This window comes from Triticum aestivum, chromosome 3A, assembly GCF_018294505.1.
Source record: "Triticum aestivum cultivar Chinese Spring chromosome 3A, IWGSC CS RefSeq v2.1, whole genome shotgun sequence".
NCBI classification, from domain to species: domain Eukaryota; kingdom Viridiplantae; phylum Streptophyta; class Magnoliopsida; order Poales; family Poaceae; genus Triticum; species Triticum aestivum.
In genome coordinates, this window is record NC_057800.1 from 624,334,569 (window position 1) to 624,354,851 (window position 20,283).

The following is a 20,283-nucleotide window of genomic DNA, read 5'->3' on the forward strand; positions in this document are numbered from 1 at the left end:
ACTACACGAAGGATCACATCCACATCAACCATCTTTTGACACCACAAGTACAGCATCGCCTTCAGGAAGGGAATGGCGATCATACGCCTCCGTCACTGGATCTAATTATCAATGACCAGATTTAGATTTTCACCATCAAAACAAGTCCGAGCATATCCAAGCAATGCCTCCAACAAGGCAACAAAGCAAAAACATTGTCATTGTCAGGTATACCCAATTCGGGTCAGACCTAGACTTTTCACCCCGTAACTCGAGACCTGGTACTCGAAAAACACCACCAAAACTGAAGTCAATTATGTGTTGTTGCCGCCACTTTTCCACAGTCGCAAGATGTCGGTGTACTAGAGTAGGGGTACCCTAGTATCCGAACTTGTGCACGGGCAGTCGCAGCACCCCGCGACAAGGCTTGCCAGGTGACCGCCAAGGTCCTCCGTGGTTCCTTTGGAGCCATTCAAGGACAAAGTATCCAAGCCAAGGAGACAAGACCCCGGCAAGAGGAGCTTGCCGGGAAGGCCAACCAAGGCATCTCAAGGAACTTGCCGCGACGCGCCACGCGTCCCAGCAAGGCCCGGTGAGCGACAAGCTCCCGGACGCGACAAGACAATGACCGCGGCAAGGCGCTTGCCACGGCAGGCCACCACTCTGTGCCCGCGCTCCAGCACATCCACCAACGTGTCGCTCTGGGACCCTTCCAAGCGTACGTGGCGGGAGGCTGTGCAGCCAGCGGTGCACGGTGGCAAGTGGCACTGACAAGATTGCCATCGTGGCGAGCGGTGGCGTCCCTGACGGTCCCTTTTGCACTATTTAGGCGACGCAGACGGGCATTTAATGCCCTTGTCCCCTGCCGTCAGGGTTAGGTATGATACACTGTAGCGGGTAGTTGTACCAACCGCAACACCTTTCCATTTTTACCCTTGTCTATGTTGCCACCTGTCGGTGACCCCTTGAGCATATAAAAGGAGGCCCATGCGCAACGTAGGGGGGAGGAGGAGAGAACACTCACGCTCGGTCTCGTTAGCTGCTGGGGTGTACTGTAGCACTCCACGCTCCCGAGCAAGAACTCAATACAAACCACAAAGCAGGAGTAGGGTTTTACGCATCCGTGCGGCCCGAACCTGGGTAAACTGCTCGTGTGCTTCACCTCGATCCGCTCTTCGTGCGACCCTCGCCCCCACCGAACCGAAATGGACTTGGTCCACCGGTCCCATAGGTGCTCGTGGCCAGGCGCTACGTCGACCGCCGACCCGTCCGCCGCTGCCGCAGCGCCAGGCTCCGAAGAGCCCCAGCCAGGCGTCTACTTGAAGGCCGGCGATGGCGTCTTCATCAACCTCCCCTGGGCGTCAAGCTCCAGGGCGCCGGTCGAGGGAGAGAGCTTTGATGGAGAGGTGCTCGCCTCCGCTGGGCTGACGCTAGTTGATGCGCCGAGCAGCAGCGGCGGCGAGCCTGAGGAGGAGCGGCTGCTGCGGAAGCTGTTGTCGCTCTACCGCGCGCGGCAAGCCAAGCTGGAATCCCGCGAGGCGCTTGTCATGAAGGCGGGAGCGGACATCGAGAAGTGCGCGGAGGAGCTCCGGGGTCTCAACCAGGAAGCTCTCCGGTCCCTGGCAGAGGAGCGGGAGCAACTCGCCGAAGAGCAGAAGGCCTTCTTCCTCGAGAAGGCCGAAGTTGAAGAGCAACATCGGCTTGCCGCTGAGAAGCTGTCTGCGCAGGAGGGCGAGCTGGTTCAGCGGAAAGCGAACCATATACTTACGCTGGGGGCTGCTCTGGAGGACAGTTGCCGGGTCCGGCAAGGTTGTCTCGGACGCGCCCCCTGCTGTCGCGGTGGGTTCGTTCTCGATGACAATCACCGGGACCTTGGCTCTCTTTGCTGCTCTCTGGGCCAGAGTCGTAAAAAGGAATAAGTTCAGAGCAAAGCAAATGAGATACAAGACAAAACAACAAGAATTGAAGAACTACAAGTACAACAAGAGAATCTTACTCTTCTTCTTCCTCGTCGGAGCTGAACGCGGAGAAGTCAAAGTCCGGCTCACGTCCGGCGCGAGGAGGCGGAGGAGTAGTTTCCCTTGGCCGCTTGGCGGGAACAGTGGCGGTGGTCTGAGACGACCCCGCTCCGGCTGCCACTGCTGCGTGAGAAGCGGCAGGAGCAGAAGCGGTGGTCTGGGTGGACCCCGCTCCAGTTGCCGCAGCAGCATGAGGTTCTCCCGCGGCAACAGTGCTTGCCGCGGTGGAGCGTGTCACGCGACGCGGCGACTGTTGACTCGCCCGCCGCCCCGCTACGTCCCCGGCCTTGCGGAGACGCCTTCTTGGTGGGGATGGAGGCTTTGCTTGCAGCGAGCTGCCTGAAGATGAGGAGGAAGAGGAGTTGATCTCCAGCGAGCCGCTCGTATCCTCGGTGGGCTCGCTCGACCCGACGTCATGCCCGGCAAGCTCTTTCTCGCCGATGAGCTCCTCTCGCTCGCCACGGCTTGCCGCCTCTGCTGCCTCTGCCTCCTCCACGGTGAATCCAAATTCGCCCGCGGCTGCGGCTGCCGCCGCCTCTTCCAGCCTAGTGGCGATGCGTGTCATCTCCGCATCAGTGGTGTCACGGGTGAGGCTATTCTTTTCGTCGGAGCAGACCGGCACTTCTACCAAGCCATCAAAGAACTCCTGCACGATGACGTCTGCAGGCTCTTGCCAAGTTGGCACAATTCCATGCGAATCGCACAGTGGCATCATTGCACGGATGCGGTCGAGTGCGGAGTTGTTGCACAGCGGAACGACACCCTTCGGCAACCTGAACACTTTGGGATGTTGAGGGTCATACTTGAACAGCTCCTGGAGCATCGCGTTAAGCTCCAGAACAGTGAAGTTGAAGTTGAGGCCCGGACGCAGCCTCATGATATCCGCCGCATTCTTGAATTCCCAGGCGGGTCTCCTCCATTCCTGCAGGGGGGCGATGCGGCGGCGAAGAAAATCTGCGCCAACAGCGCCTACAGTGAGCCCGGCAAGCCTGAGGCGTTGGATCCGGGTGACGGCAATCTTCAGCCTATCGTCTTCCGGGGCCACGTCACTCCAATCGCTGCCGCGTGCTACTGGGGCTTGGCGCCGGGCGGTAAACGGCTGCGGGTTCTCCTCGACAATCCAGCACCAGTCTGCTCTCCATTCCTCCCACTTGCCGCGGAACTCTCCCTCCAGATAAGTGTCCTTCTTGCCGGCCCTCGAGATCCAGGCGATTCCACCGGATAAAGGCTCTCCTCACTCTACTCGGGGCATAAAGAAGTGGCGAAAAAGGGCTACATTGGGATAGACTCCGACAAAGTTTTCGCAGAGATGTGCGAAAATTGCCATGGTCAGAACAACATTGGGGGTGAAGTCAAGGAGGCGGAAACCGTAGGTGTTCATAATATCACAGAAAAACTCAGAGAAAGGCGGGCAGAGCCCGCAGTAGAAGAACAAGGCGAAGAAAGGATATCCATTTGGAGCCGTTTTCCAAGCGGCGGCTGGAAGTACCTTCGTGCGCGGATGCGCTCGCGTCTCCGTCGACCAGAAGAGGTAGTAATTCTCCCTCAGCTCCCTCGCGGCGAGCTTGGGGGGGGGGGAGATTGCCCGCTCCTTTCGCAGCGCCGCAAGCCGCTGCACCTCGGTCGACTTCACAACCTTCCCTTTGTCGGCTCTCGGAGCCATGGTGGAAGTGGTGGAGGAGGTCAACGGTGTTGGTGGTGCTGGTGGCGATGGGGGGCGGGGCGCTGCTCTCTTTCAGCTTTGGGAAGACGAGGGAGCGGCGGAGGTTTCCGAGATTGGAGTAGCAACCGGCGAATGGGCGAACTACCCCTGTTTCCCATGCTTATAAAGAGGGAGGGGGCGGACGTTCCGCCTTTCCGAATAAAGAAATCACCCATGATCTTTCCCACGACGCCGCATTCAACGCGTGCCGTTCGGGGAGGACGCGGTGGATACGGGGAGAGATACGGCGTAACCCAGGCCGCGCGTGCCCGTGCCCTGTTTTTGGGCCTGGCCCAATAGCACTCGGCACCGTATATGGCCCAGGCCCGGGGGCTCCTGTCGGTGTACTAGAGTAGGGGTACCCTAGTATCCCGAACTTGTGCACGGGCAGTCGCAGCACCCCGCGGCAAGGCTTGCCGGGTGACCGCCAAGGTCCTCCGTGGTTCCTTTGGAGCCATTCAAGGACAAAGTATCCAAGCCAAGGAGACAAGACCCCGGCAAGAGGAGCTTGCCGGGAAGGCCAACCAAGGCATCTCAAGGAACTTGCCGCGACGCGCCACGCGTCCCGGCAAGGCCCGGTGAGCGACAAGCTCCCGGACGCGACAAGACAACGACCGCGGCAAGGCGCTTGCCGCGGCAAGCCACCACTCTGTGCCCGCGCTCCAGCACATCCACCAACGTGTCGCTCTGGGACCCTTCCAGGCGTACGTGGCGGGAGGCTGTGCAGCCAGCGGTGCGCGGTGGCAAGCGGCACTGACAAGATTGCCATCGTGGCGAGCGATGGCGTCCCTGACGGTCCCTTTTGCACTATTTAGGCGACGCAGATGGGCATTTAATGCCCTTGTCCCCTGCCGTCAGGGTTAGGTATGATACACTGTAGCGGGTAGCTGTACCAACCGCAACACCTTTCCCTTTTTACCCTTGTCTACGTTGCCACCTGTCGGTGACCCCTTGAGCATATAAAAGGAGGCCCATGCGCAAGGTATGAGGGAGGAGGAGAGAACACTCACGCTCGGTCTCGTTAGCTGCTGGGGTGTACTGTAGCACTCCGCGCTCCTGAGCAAGAACTCAATACAAACCACAAAGCAGGAGTAGGGTTTTACGCATCCGTGCGGCCCGAACCTGGGTAAACTGCTCGTGTGCTTCGCCTCGATCCGCTCTTCGTGCGACCCTCGCCCCCGCCAAACCGAAAGGGACTCGGTCCGCCAGTCCCATTGGTGCTCGTGGATTAGTCCCCCGACACAAGAACTACATGATGGACCAAAAATCTCACCAGTCTTTAAACAACTCCTCTACACATTGCTGACAAAGTTGTGGTATAGACCTCTCACCATAGAATTTCCGATACTAACAATTGTTCACCAATTTATTCTCTTCTGACAAGTTTGTAGACTTTAGTGGTTTTCTCAAATTCTCCCACAGTTCAGCCACATCTCCCAGTAGAGTTCTTCTAAAGACAATGTTTTTTTGAACAACAAAAGATTTTATTCCATTAGCAACATTTTACAGAGAGTAGTGTGAAAGGTCTCACACTTGACATGGCGAGGACATCTCTTGCAATACAAGGTCATGCATCTGAAGAGAGACAACGAAAAGCTAGAGGCCTATTTTTAATTTTGATTGCTAACTTTGCTTGGTGATGTTCTTTGACATAAAAACACCCGTTGATGTGTGCTACTCTGGTGTGTATAAAAGATGGCGACACCTGTAAAAATCTTCAATCCATTCATTTTCCAACAACAACAACAACAACAACAAAGGCTTTAGTCCCAACCAAGTTGGGGTAGGCTAGAGCTGAAACCCATAAGACCTCGTAACCAAATTATGGTTCTGGCACATGGATAGTTAGCTTCCACGCATCTATGTCCATGCCTAGTTCTTTGGTGACACTCCAGTCCTTCAGATCATCCCATAAGAAAGTTTTTATAGCATCTCCAATCTATCTTCTAACAACTTATTCAAAAGTGGGATTCATATTCATGACCATTTGCTTTTTCGAAAGGGAGGAATACCCTTGGTCTGTGCATCAAATGTTGCACACAACCATTAATTTAAACAAACAGAGCATCAAAGGTACGAGTATCATCTCAAGTACAAAAACAAAATCAACATGCAAGCATAACATACCATCACACAATTATGAATGGGATAAGTCCCACCCCAACATGCAAACCATGCATGGGAAAAATATTTTTCATTCTATTATTCTACTTATATATTCAATAAATATTTTACAATTATATATATTTGAACTAAAACTATATATAAATCAAATATAATAAGATGTATGTATTCTTAATTTTGGTTCGCGTGTTATTAATTCAAATATTACTCCGTATATTGCGCACAATCAAATCTCATTAAAATATATTGCAATCAATACCCGAAACAATCATGGTGTCACTACCGGAACAACCCACAATGCCGATGGACTGCGGCCGTCGGCATACACCCCTTTACCTTTGGCATAGTGAAAGTGTAACTATCCAACATATAGCTCATTGAGCTAATGCTATTTTAAGATAAATATTTCAGGAAAGTTCAATGATTGGCATGGCATGGATTAGGATTGTGCCCCCCTGAAAATGCCAAGGAGAAGGTTTACTTTTAGTGATCCAAGATCACATTGAGTCCATAGGAAAAGCCAATACTATTAAAAGGGGATGAGGTGTTGCTTAATGGCTTGCTTGCTCAAAATGCTTAGTGATATGCTCCAAAAACCCTCAACCACTTTCTCATATCCACATATGTCCCAAATCAAAAGTCAAACTCGGCCCCACCGAAATGTTCTATCCAGCGCCACCGAGTTCACTTGACATAGCCACTGCCACAAACCCTAGTCACTTCGGTCTCACCAATAGGGATCTCGGTCTCACCGAGATGGGATTGCAAACTTTCTGTTTCCCTTCGTAACGTTTCGGTCCAACCGAGATGAGCGATCAGTCCCACCGAGTTCGCAATGCAAACTCTCTATTTCCCTTTCGTAATGTTTCCGTCTCACCGAAATGAGCGATTCGGTCCCATCGAGTTTGCCTGACCAACTCTCTGATTAGCTTATTACCAAAATCGGTCCCACCGAATTTGTGTAATTGGTCTCACCGAGATTACGTTATGCCCTAACCCTAATGAAATCGGTCCCACCGAGTTGACATGTCGGTCCCACCGAAAAGCCTAACGTTCACATTTTGAACTGAATCGGTCCGACCGAGGTTTCTGATCCGGTCCCACCGAGTTTGGTAAATTGTGTGTAACGGTTAGATTTTGTGTGGAGGCTATATATACCCCTCCACCCTTCCTTCATTATGAAGGAGAGCCATCAGAAAGTGCCTACACTTTAGCATTCATTTTCTGAGGGAGAACCACCTACTCATGTGTTGAGACCAAGATATTACATTCCAACCATTTGAATCTTAATCTCGAGCCTTCCCCAAGTTGCTTTCCACTCAAATCATCTTTCCACCAAATCCAAATTTGTGAGGAAGAGTTGAGTGTTGGGGAGACTATCATTTGAAGCACAAGAGCAAGGAGTTCATCATCAACACACCGTCTATTACCTTTTGGAGAGTGGTGTCTCCTAGATTGGTTAGATGTCACTTGGGAGTCTCCGTCAAGATTGTGGAGTTGAACCAAGTAGTTTGTACGGGCAAGGAGATCGCCCACTTCGTGAAGATCTACCCTAGTGAGGCAAGTCCTTCGCGATGTCAATGGTGGGATAGACAAGGTTGCTTCTTCGTGGACCCTTCGTGGGTGGAGCCCTCCGTGGACTCGCGCAACCGTTACACTTCATGGGTTGAAGTCTCCATCAACACGGATGCACAATAGCACCACTTGTCGAAACCACGCCAAAAATCTCCGTGTCTACATTGCGTTTGCTCCCTCCAAACTCCTCCCTTTACCTTCATGTGCAATGTTTTACATTCCGCTGCTATACTCTTAGACTTGCATGTGTAGGTTGATTGCTTGACTTGTGCTAAGTTGTTAAAATCTGCCAAGACCTAAAATTGGGAAAAGGCTAGATTTTTATTTTGTCAAGTAGTCTAATCACCCCCCTCTCGACATACTTTCAATCCTACAGGTGGTATCAGAGCTTTGGTCTCCATTTGCCTTGATTTCCATAGCTTTTGGTGATCATAGCCTTGGTTTCACAACCTAGGAGAGTATGGCGTCTAGCGAGGGAAATTATCACCCTAGAGGTCCTTACTTTGGTGGTACTAATTTTGCTAGTTGGAAGCATAAGATGAAAATGCATATTCTTGGACATAACCCTGTTGTTTGGGCTATTGTGTGTGTTGGCTTGCAAGTTGAGTTCTTTGATTGGGGGAGAACCAAACCGTGAAGCTACCACGGAAGAGTTGAAGATGTTGCAATACAATGCTCAAGCTTGTGATATTCTCTTCAACGGATTGTGCCCCGAAGAATTCAATAAAATCAGCCGTCTTGAGAATGAAAATGAAATTTGGGATACTTTGATTGATATGCACGAGGGTACCAACTCCGTCAAGGAATCCAAATTGGATGTGCTTCAAAGTCATCTTGACAAGTTCAAAATGAAGGATGGTGAATGTCTCGCTGAAATGTACTCTAGGCTCTCTCTCATCAGAAATGAGATTGCCATCTTAGGAAGTGTAGAGATGACCGATAGATTCATCATCAAGAAGATCCTAAGAGCCTTGGATGGAAAATATGATAACGTGTGCACATTGATCCAAATGATGCCCAACTACAAAGATCTCAAGCCAACGGAAGTCATTGTAAGAATTGTTGCTCATGAGGTGTCACTCAAGGATAAGGAAGAGCTTCACAACAAGTCAAGTGGTGCTTACAAAGCCTCATGTGATGCTCCTACATCATGAAGTGAGAAACAAGCCTTCAATGAAGAATCGAGCCTAATGGTGAAGAACTTCAACAAGTTCTACGAAAGTATAAGCAAGGAAAGGAGTTCCAAGTCAAGGTCCTACAATGACAAAAGATCTTCAAGTCGTGAACGTAATTGCTACAATTGTGGAAGACCCGAACACCACTCCAATGAGTGTACGGCTCCCTACAAAAGAAGAGAAGATTCACCCAAAAGGAGAAGTAGAAGAGAAGAATCACCACCTAGAGAGAGAAGGAGTAGAGATGACCATTATAAACGAAGAACATCACGGAGAAGCAAGGATTCGGAAAGGAAGGACAAATCATTAAGAGCTACACAAAATGAAGACATCAAGCTCATGTTGGTGAATGGGTATCCGGCTCCGACTCCGACAATCACTCCGAGAGAAGTTATCACTCCGACTCTGAATATACTCAAAATGAAGGTGTTGCCGGTCTAGCACTTGTGTCAACCAAGTCCCACGACATATTTGACTCACCAAATGAAGGAATGGGAAGATGCTTCATGGCTAAAGACCAAAGGTATCACACCCCGAGTATGTTGATTTAAAAAGTGATGGAGATGACTTGCTTGGTGATGATGATTTACTTGTTGACAACTCTAGTGATGAAAACTATGATGAACTTGCTATTAATCATGCTAATCAAGATAAAATGAACGACAATGATAAGAAGGAGATTGAGCGTCTAACTAAAGAACTAAACACTCTTAAGTTAGCTCATGAAACTACCTTGGAAAATCCTCGAGAACTTTTAAAGACTCATGAGAAGTTACGCTTTGAAAAGCTCAACCTTGAGAAAGAGCATGGGTTCTTAAAGGCAATCAATGATGATCTTCTCAAGAAAAGTTCTTCTTACATTGCCAAGTGTTTACTCTTGTCTACTTACATGCCACAAGTTAAATCTAGCAACAAGAGTAAGAAAGATTCTTCTTCTAGTAGTAACAACAATCATGTTAAATCCAATATTGTTGCCTCTAGTAGTTCTCTTGATTCCACTAATGATTCTCTTAGCCAAGTTACACTTGAGCAAGAAAATAGCCTATTGAAGGGAATTATAGATAAAGGTGTCTACAAGAGTCTTGCCGGAAGTAAGCAATTTGAGGAAATTGTACGCAAGCAAGGAAGGCACCGGAAGAATCAAGGTATTGGTTTTGAACGAAAGTTCAATGCAATGGAGTTGAGTGGGAAAAAGATCAATACCCCAAGACGAAGTTTGTTCCTTAACAAGAGAGGTATGATCCTACTTCTTTCCAAGGGACACAAGCTCAAGATGATCTTCCACCACAAGACCACAAGCAAAAAGGCAAGGACAAGCTCCAAGAGGAGATTTATGCATTTGAAGAAGCTCCTAAGGCCTTGGTCAAGTGGGTTCCCAAGACTACATCAAGTTCTACTACATCAAGTATGACTAGAACTCCAAGGATTCCCATCAAGATGATGTGGATCCCGAAGAAGAAGAACTACAAAGTTCTTGAGGGTGACTCCGCCAACATACTTCACTCATATCACTTTGGCGAGAACAAGTGCAAACAACTTCCACATCTTGCACTAATTCAAGGAGTCACAAACCCTCTTGTTGGTAAGACAAGGGACAAGGTAACCTAATGCTTTCATGGACATCATCTTTTGTGTACATCACTCTATGTCTATGGATATCCTTGTTTGTTCCTTGTGGGACTAACCCGTGTAGGTATTGAAAGTGCAACTCACTCCAATGGATTGCTCCAACTGATCTAAATCAACATTGAGCATCCACATCTTCAACATCTACATGAAGTCATCATCGACAAACCCAAGGTTAGTTCATCCCTCTTAGGGGGGATATCACATATAGGGGGAGCTTTACTCTAATCAATTGAGCTAAAGCAACTCTAATGGTGTGAACACAACAATGCTTTATGTAAAAGTGGTAACCCCACTTGTGCTTAAACAATGAGTATGACCTACGATCAAATGTTCTCATTTGACTCCTAAGTCAATATACTCATATATTGATGACCTAGTCATCGCCAATTACTTGATAGATCCTAGAATGTTTGTGCATGCTTTGCCACATATTTCATATGCCATTTTATTGAGTGAGCATGTTTATTGCATATTTTACTCATTCGAGGACATCCATTTGTTGCCTTGATTGTTTGGCCTTTTATCTTTTGCCAAATGGATGGACAAGAATGCCTAAGAACCTCCTCTAGCTATCTATGATTTTCTCGTCTCAAACTCTATTCATGCTACATCACAAAGTTTGATCAAGTCAGATTCGAACCACTTTGTGTGAGGAGCACTCGGATTCCCCGATTCGTCATAGGCTTAAACTTCCAAAACCTCATTGTGCATTTCGGTATGACCGAGTCATTCACTTCGGTCACATCGAGTTCACCAAGTTGATCTAGGTTTTCCATCTCGGTGCAAGCGATTTGAACTTTTCGGTCACACCGAGTTACAGTAACTGCTTGCGATTCTGCATCTCGGTGCCACCGAGTTGTTCCACTCGGTCACACCGCTCACACCGATAGGGTCGGGATATATATATCCACGGGTGAGATTTTGGAAATTTCTTCAAAAGCCCTCAGCCCGTGTGTATCCTGCTCTGCCTCCTCGGGTCTCCGGATCATGTCCTCGCCACTAGGGACCTGCCACCGCTGGTTTCCGTCGCTGTCAATGGAATTCTGCTCCGCCATTGTTGCCATAGCGAACTCCCGCCGAACTAGGGTATGGGTTCGATACTTTGTGCTATTTCCTTACTATGATTCCTAGCACATTGCTTCGCCATGATCTTTTCCACATATGAAAACAATCTATCCAGAGAAACCTTCCTTTAGGTAAGATTTGATTCGAAAATTTAGGGTTAGGTCTCCGCCGAACTCATCTTGGACCGACCAAGTTGTAGAAATCGGTCTCACCAATTTGGCTTAGGCCATTGCACATGCGTTTTTGGTCTGACCAAAAATTGCAAATCGATGCGACCGAGTTCGACTCTCTGTGAAACCCTAGCAATCTCGGTGCCACCGAACTGTGACTCGGTCTGATTGAGTTTACTAGTTTAGATTCCAGAAGTTGCTTCAGTATCACCGAGTTTAACAAATCGGTAGCTCTGAAATGCTTTCTGTGGAGAACTAAAACTAAGTTTTTGACTGATCTATTTTGCAAAACTCTGCACTTTGTGATGCTCATCTATATCTATTCACAGAGACTGCTATCAGTGTGCTTGCCAAGATGTCTGATCAGAGTGATAGCCAAAACCGATATGAAGAGCCAGTGCAATTGAGTGAGGGCACTAGTCCCTCAAGCACCTCAGATGATGGCAGCAGGAGCACTCCCAGTAATTTGCCTAAGGTAGCCACCAGGTCAAGGAAGAAGAAAACCTCAGATTCTGAAGATGAGGACTATGTGGCCACTAAGGAGGAAGTCAGCTCCAAGAAGAAGGTGTTGAAGAAAGAGTATGGTACTGATGCAACTACAAAGCCTGGTTTGCACAAGAAGGCCCCTACTAAGAGGGTGCCAACCTTACAGGTCAGAGCCTCATCTACTGAAACCTCTAAGCCAACTGGAGAGGCTGCTGGAGAGGGAAAGAAGAGGAAGGAGAGGGTCAAGAAGACCATTGCCAGAGTTCTTGGTAGATCCTCCATAATGAGAGAGTCAGAAGAAGATGAATAGGAAGAGGATGCTGCTCTAGCACCCAAGTCTCAAAAGCTTATGGGAAATGCAATCAAGTTAGGGGCTGCAACATCAAATCCCAAAACTGCTCCCAAAGCAACAACTCAAGTTCAGAAGCCTTCTAAACCCAAGAGAAGCACCAAAAACATTCCTACTGAAGAAAAGAACAAGGCCCCAGTGCCTGAAGCTGAAGAAGAAGATGCAGAAGCCCAAGTGCCGAGAAAACTGAAACCAAAGATTCCACAATACAATGACACTCATCCTGTGGCTGAGGACATGAACATCAAAAAGGATGCAGGATTGAGACTTTGGAGGCAGTCTGATCCATATGCTGTAAGAAGGAGAACTGCAGTGGACTATAGGTTCCACACTAAAGAACAACAAGATTTCTATGAGACCATTCTTCTTGACAAGAACCCAATTGTCTATGATATGAAGTGGATCGATTGGGAATTCATTGATGAGAATGAAGAATTCTTCCCAGGTGTACATGAAAGCTTCAAAGCTTGTGGAGTTGATAAGTTTATGGGTCAAAAGTTGACCAAATGGAATGATGAGCTAGTTATGCAGTTCTACTCCACTGCTCATTTCTATCCAGATGGCAGAATCGTGTGGATGTCTGAAGGTACAGGCTATCAATCAACTGTAGATGAGTGGGCCAAGTTGATCAATGCCCTAGAAGAGCAAGAGGATGATTTGGATGTGTATTTCAAAAAGAAGAAAGACCACAACTCTATGGCAAACATGTACAAGGAGATCCCTGACAAAGCTTTGGAGACACACAAGCTTAGATCTGTGCACTATTTGTTGTCTGGTTTGCCTACTATCAACACCATCTTAAGGCATACCCTGTTACCCAAATCTGGAGATCACAAGATGATCAGAGGACATTCCATCAACTTGCTACAAATCTTTGATGTACCACAAAAAGTCAAGGTCATGAGTCTGATTGTGGAGACAACCAAGAGGACAGCTATTGACTAGAAAAGATCTTGTGGGTATGCTCCACACATTCAGGTGCTCATCAACTCAAAGATGGGCACATGTACTTACTTGTTGGACAAGGAGCATTTACCCTTGCACCCAGATTTTGAAGATAACGAAGTTGTGATGAATGAGAATGAACCTTCATCAGCACAAGCACAAGAGAAGAGAGCTAAGGCAAAGGTAGAAAAGGCTGCAAGAATGCTAAGTGCGGAGGAAGCATCTCAGGTATTCTTAAAGAGCAAACAAGATCAGCTAGGTTATCTGATACAAGTAACATTGAGGATTGAGAAGGGCTTGGCCACCCTAACTCAGAATCAGGAGAGCTTGGAAAGGATTGTTGAGACAAAATTCTATGATCTTGACCTCAAGGTGATTGAGATACAGACTGCAGTTGAGCAGCTCCAGGAGGAAGCAGAAGAGAAGAGAGGGAAGGCAACTACGGATGATTTTCAGCGCGTGCCAAGGAGTTAGAGGTCAGCTGTAGTGCCAGTATCAGATACAAGAGCTACTTCATCTGCACCAGCAGCAACAGCTTCAGTGCCACCTCCAGCACCTGCTCCATCAGCTCCAACCACATCAACTGATGCCTTCGTCCCTGGAGTTCTCTCTACACCACCTCCGGAAGAGCAAGCCTAAGAGACGCATAGCACTATGCATTTTCGAACTTTTTGGTAACTTGTTGCCAAAGGGGGAGAAATGTATAGATCATAGACTTCGAGAGAGAGAGAGTGTTTAGCTTTTGTGCCTCTCTTGCATTTTGGTTGAACTTTATTGTGTGCTTTTTTGATACTTTATGTCTGTGTGAGATACTTGTATGATTATGTGTTTGATCATATGCTACTTTAATGTTTGCTTGGATGACACTATCCTTTATATCCTTATATGATCATTCACTTTTCTTGGTGATGAGTGCATGTTTTAATTCATATGATTTTCAACACTCCACCAAGATGTATGTGACATGGAAGAGTGACCCATGATCCTAATCGATTGTGCATTTGCATTCAAAAGCAAATCTTAAATAGTGCACAAATTTAGGGGGAGCTCTTGCTTATCACATACTTCTCAAAGCGATGATGTATTTCAATCTTAGTATCATTTGTCAAAGCTTTGATCTATATGTTGTCATCAATTACCAAAAAGGGGGAGATTGAAAGTGCAACTATCCCTGGGTGGTTTTGGTAATTATTAACAACATATAGCTCATTGAGCTAATGCTATTTCAAGATAAATATTTTAGTAAAGTTCAATGATTGGCATGGCATGGATTAGGATTGTGGACCCCTCAAAATGCTAAGGACAAAGTTTACTTTTAGTGATCCAAGATCACATTGAGTCCATAGTAAAAGCCAATACTATTAAAAGGGGATGAGGTGTTGCTTAATGGCTTGCTTGCTCAAAATGCTTAGTGATATGCTCCAAAAACCCTCAACCACTTTCTCATATCCACATATGTCCCAAATCAAAAGTCAAACTCGGCCCCACCAAAATGTTCTATCCAGCGCCACCGAGTTCACTTGACATAGCAACTGCCACAAACCCTAGTCACTTCGGTCTCACCGATAGGGATCTCGGTCTCACCGAGACGGGATTGCAAACTCTCTGTTTCCCTTCGTAACGTTTCGGTCCAACCGAGATGAGCGATCGGTCCCATCGAGTTCACAATGCAAACTCTCTATTTCCCTTTCGTAACGTTTCGGTCTCACCGAAATGAGCGATTCGTCCCACCGAGTTTGCCTGACCAACTCTCTGGTTAGCTTATTACCAAAATCGGTCCCACCGAGTTTGTGTAATCGGTCTCACCGAGATTACGTTATGCCCTAACCCTAATGAAATCGATCCCACCGAGTTGACATGTCGGTCCCACCGAAAAGCCTAACGTTCACAGTTTGAACTAAATCGGTCCGACCGAGTTTTCTGATCCGGTCCCACCGAATTTGGTAAATTGTGTGTAATGGTTATATTTTGTGTGGAGGCTATATATACCCCTCCAGCCTTCCTTCATTTTGAAGGAGAGCCATCAGAACGTGCCTACACTTCAGCATTCATTTTCTGGGAGAGAACCACCTACTATGTGTTGAGACCAAGATATTCTATTCCAACCATTTGAATCTTGATCTCTAGCCTTCCCCAAGTTGCTTTCCACTCAAATCATCTTTCCACCAAATCCAAATCTGTGAGAGGGAGTTAAGTGTTGGGGAGACTATCATTTGAAGCACAAGAGCAAGGAGTTCATCATCAACACAACGTCTATTACCTTTTGGAGAGTGGTGTCCCCTAGATTGGTTAGGTGTCACTTGGGAGCCTCCGTCAAGATTGTGGAGTTGAACCAAGGAGTTTGTACGGGCAAGGAGATCGCCTACTTCGTGATGATCTACCCTAGTGAGGCAAGTCCTTCGTGGGCGATGGCCATGGTGGGATAGAAAAGGTTGCTTCTTCGTGGACCCTTCGTGGGTGGAGCCCTCCGTGGACTCACACAACCGTTACCCTTCGTGGGTTGAAGTCTCCATCAACGTGGATGTACGATAGCACCACCTATCGGAACCACACCAAAAATCTTCGTGTCTACATTGCGTTTGCTCCCTCCAAACTCCTCCCTTTACCTTCATGTGCAATGTTTTACATTTCGCTGCTATACTCTTAGACTTGCATGTGTAGGTTGATTGCTTGACTTGTGTCAAGCTGTTAAAATCTGCCAAGACTTAAAATTGGGAAAAGGCTAGATTTTTATTTGGTCAAGTAGTCTAATCACCCCCCTCTAGACATACTTTCGATCCTACACATAGGCCTAAGCCGACGGCAGCCGTTGGCTTAGACCCGTCGGCATAGATTACGCCAGCGTAGTCTTGTCAGACCGTTGGCACAGATATGTCGTCGGCATAGAGACCTATGCTGACGGCTTCCGTACAGCCGTCGACATAGATTGACCGTTGGCGCCGATTTTCACAAGAGGACAGTTGATGGCGCTGTCACCGTGACAGCCCTATCACAGGAGGCCACATGTCAGGGCTAAGCCGACGGCCGTCGGCTTAGCCCTGACACGTGGCATTCGCTGGGCGTCCCTAGCAAAGAGGTAAGCCGACAGCTTGGCCGTCGGCTTATCCCTGACACATGGCAACACCTGGTTCACTTGGGCATGGCGTAGTTCTGTTCTATTTTTTTAATATGCTCTATTTTTGCCATTTCCATTCAATTTCACAGCATTTAAAGACACAAATATGACAAAAACAATATATAGACAGAAATATGACAGATCACCAACATCATCATCTAAAGATCACCAACATCATCATCATCATCATCATCATCTAAAGATCAATATCATCATCGACGAAACTTCATGAACATAAGTATGAGACACAGACATCATCATCGTCATCTAAAGAACACTAAGAACTACAGAACATGGAAAGTATGGCATGACATGCATGGAACACATCATCAGCCAAGACGGGTATCGTCGTCGTGAGCACCGCCGAGACCAGCACCACCTTGGCAGAGCGGAGTGACTGGAGTCGAGCCACCGGTCCCCTACATGTTTGAAATGAGATTGTAAGGGTAAATATGATATGATAGTGTTGAATGAACGAGCACTAGTTTGTCAGTAATTAGGCAAATGTACTAACCGGAGTCTCACTGCCTAGTGCCACCCATTCATCGAACGTGGACACGTGTGGGGGTTCTCCAGCAGGTGATGGTGCGGGTCCCATTTGTGGTTGATCCGTGCAGTTGGTGCAAGACGCCAGCATTGCCTGGATGTCAGTTAACCAAGCAAATCAGAAGGTCAGAAGAAAAGAAAGTGCAAATTTTAGCTTGATTCTAAGAGGGCAAAACTAACTGCCATCATCTGACGATTGTAATCCTTGTTTGCCTTCACTCGTTGCAAGTACTCCCGCACATTGAGATTCCTAAGCTCGACAAAGGCTTTATATGCCTACAAAATTTAGGTTGTTTCCAAGTGGGCAATGCTGAAAATAAAGTGAGAAAGTGAGAAAGTGAGAAAGAAAGAAGATAAGGGGAAATACTTAGAGCATGCTGGCGGGCTAAGAGAGGCTGCGAACGCCCCGTACTCTCGCACGGGCTCGGATTGGTAGCTCCAAGCCGTGTGTAGAAGACAGAAGGAGTGATCAAGCCATCGAAACACGGGTAGCGGCCATGGTACTTCGGCTGGATGGCCACCACCGCTGTGTCGTCGATCTGAGATTGGACGACGTGAGGAGCATCCGGACCAGGCAGATGCAATTTCTCAAACTCCTTGTAAGTCTCAAGGTGCTCCTCGGTCTTGCCGTAATACTCGCTCTCGCATTCCTTGCGATCACTCTGCGCACGGGCCAGCTTCCACAACTCCATGTCTGAGAGCGGCCTCTTCAACTTGTCCTCCTGCAACGTCAAACAGAAGTTAGCCATACATAAAAACATGACGGTAAAAAGAAGAAAAAGAATACATCATGCATATAGATATACCTTCATGGCCTTGAAGCCCCAGTGGTTCCTGTTTTCACGGTTAGCACGGTTCTTACTACTCTTGGCAGCAAACTCTGCATTGTCACCGAGCCATTTATCCACCAAAATCACCCATCCATCATTCTTTCCGAAGCACCACTTAGGAATAACCACCTAAAATAATGGAAGCATGACATGTCATGTATCATATATATCATTCGTTATTGGGTATACATATCTCCTCACGGCCAGATTTATTATTTCGCAAACATCATGTCTACTCCTCGGCTCTAATATTCAAGGGAGGGATGCTCTGCGCGTTGTTGAACACGTTGCCAGGATCGACCACCGTCTTAGCACGGACCAGCCGGTCGAAGTTCCCTCCGAAGTACGCCTCCCCCCAGGACGACCTCGCACGAGCCACCGCCTGCGCGGACGAGCCACCGGCAGCCTGCGTCCAGTTGTTCACGCCCAGATCGAGATCGAGGTAGTTCACGTACGCAGCGCGGGGATCCTTGGACACGTAGGGGGCCATGAACTTGTAGAACGACCTGAGCCATCCGATGAACTCCTCCGCGCGGGCCACCTCCGACCGGTTCCAGCTGACGCCGTACTGGATGCTGTACAGGTTGCCGGCGCGGTGCGGGAACGGCGTCTCGGCGCTACGGACCCGCGCCATGGCGCCGCCGTAGGGGTCCAGCTGGATGGACCCGGTCGGCCCGGTCGACAGATGCCGGACGATCTCGGCCATGTCGTTCCTCCAGATCGGTGCCTGCACGTAGTCGGACTTGCTCTTGGAGTACTGCTTTGGCTGGCGCCGCCGGTTCGGCAGGTCCTCCACCGTGCTCAGACCGGCGAACTTGGCCGTCGACTCGACCCAGCTCATTTCTGAGAGGTGCCGCTCGGTCAAACCTAGCTCAGGAAAGCTTTGGCTGAGAACCGACAACGCATGGTCTTTTGACGCAAGCACTTGACCGGTGAAGGAGATGGAGACGTTGCCGTCCGTCGACCCGGTTGGAGCATACACGGAGAGATAAAACTCGTCCGGTAGATTGGGCCCGACATACTGCCACCTGTGAAGCAGCCCGGCTATGAGCTCGACCGGACCGGTCCGGCCGACGGTGAACGCGGTGACGTTGCGAGGAACCGGAACGAGCCGGAGCTTCCAAGCGTACACCACACCCCAGCTCCCGCCGCCGCCGCCTCGGATCGCCCAGAACACGTCGTCGCCCATTGAGCTCCGGTCAAGGACTCTGCCGTCCGGAGTGATGACCGCCGCATCCAGCACGTTGTCGGCGGCAAGCCCAAACTTCCGGGACAGAAGCCCGAACCCGCCGCCGGAGACGTGCCCCCCTAGACCAGTGGTCGACCCCGACCCGGCTGGGAATGCTAAGGAGTAGCTCGACCGCCCCACGGCGTAGTACAACTCGCCCAACGTCGCTCCCGATTCGGCCCAGGCCGTGGCCGAGCCCGGCTCGACCCGGACGCGGTTCAGGTTCGCGAGGTCGACCAGCACGAAGGGCACGTGGTTCTCCGTGGTGTAGGACAGCCCCTCGTAGCTGTGCCCGCCGCTACGCACGCGGATCGCAAGCGATCTGGCGCGTGCGCACAGGATGGCTCGCCGCAGGTCATCCCTCGACTCCGGGAGGACAATGGCGGCGGGCCCGGCGACGTTCGGGAGCGTGAACCGGAGGTTGAAGATGGAGGAGTGGAGCAACCCGGCGTAGCCCGGTGATGTGGGCACGGAGAAGTTGCTGACGCCGTTGGAGACGAGGCAGGAGGAGAAGTTGCTCGCTGTGGCCGCCGCGCCGGAGCATGGGCTCCGATGAAGTGACAAGAGGAGGCAGACCAGCTGGAGGAGAGTCGTCGCAATGGAACGCATTGTCTTTTGGTGAGATGGAGAGATGCTCGTTGGTTTGTGTCTGGATTGAAAATGGTTGTAGTTTAGTAGTTAGTTTCCATGGAAGTTTGGCAATAAATCAAGCTACTTCGTCAAGGACGGCGGTGCTTACTGCCATTGTGATATACCATATGGCATATGCTCTCATTGGATTTGCCTCCCTGGGTATTGAAATGCCTAAACAAGATCTTCAGAAGGAGAGCACTGTTTACTGTTTAGTGGCATGGGAGCAAGTTTGTTGACCCGTGGAGTTTGGGGACCTTGGGATTCATAACCTTCATCAAATAACTTAATCATGCCTTGCGCATCCGATGGATCTGGGAGAAAAAAATCAACTAGTTCCAGAGTGTGGGCTGGGCTCCCTATGCAGATTCGTAGCACTGAAAAAAGTATAAAAAGGCAGAGAATTATCTCGCTAACAAAATCCGTATAAAATCTCTTGTTAATAGCATGCTAATAGAATAATTTAATAGGTGGCGTTATTTTGTATAGCTCACTATTTTTTTTCTTGAATTTTCCAGTGAGGTGTGCTCGTGGCTTCTTGTGAGACTCTGGATAGGAAGATTGCCATAACTTAATTTTACGGGCTCACCCCCTCCCCCGGGTTTAGCTTCTTTTCCGATGCTTGGGACCCGTCCCAGCGGATCTCCCGAGCTGACATGGAACTGCTATCTACCCCTCTGTCCCATGAGGAGATTCATGCGGTAATCTTCTCGTCTA

General features: G+C 48.9%; 1 protein-coding gene across 1 annotated transcript; it reads right to left on the reverse strand.

Annotated features, from left to right (window-relative positions):
• Positions 1-16,661: 16,661 nt before the first annotated feature.
• Positions 16,662-19,564, reverse strand: LOC123058818 (reticuline oxidase-like). Its single transcript, XM_044481492.1, has 6 exons — positions 18,028-19,564; positions 17,685-17,837; positions 17,433-17,600; positions 17,059-17,154; positions 16,847-16,972; positions 16,662-16,751 (listed from the first exon to the last, which is right to left on the reverse strand). The coding sequence occupies exons 1-6, from the start codon at positions 19,543-19,545 to the stop codon at positions 16,662-16,664; spliced, it is 2,151 nt and encodes a 716-aa protein (XP_044337427.1). The 5' UTR covers positions 19,546-19,564.
• Positions 19,565-20,283: the final 719 nt, after the last annotated feature.

Coding starts and splice junctions, on each gene's coding strand:
- LOC123058818 (XM_044481492.1), bottom strand. CDS start 19,545: ATGCGTTCCATTGCGACGACTCTCCTCCAGCTGGTCTGCCTCCTCTTG. Junction 17,601..17,684: donor GGGGCTTCAAGGCCATGAAG/GTATATCTATAT, acceptor TTGACGTTGCAG/GAGGACAAGTTGAAGAGGCC. Junction 17,155..17,432: donor CTGGTCCGGATGCTCCTCAC/GTCGTCCAATCT, acceptor TAAATTTTGTAG/GCATATAAAGCCTTTGTCGA.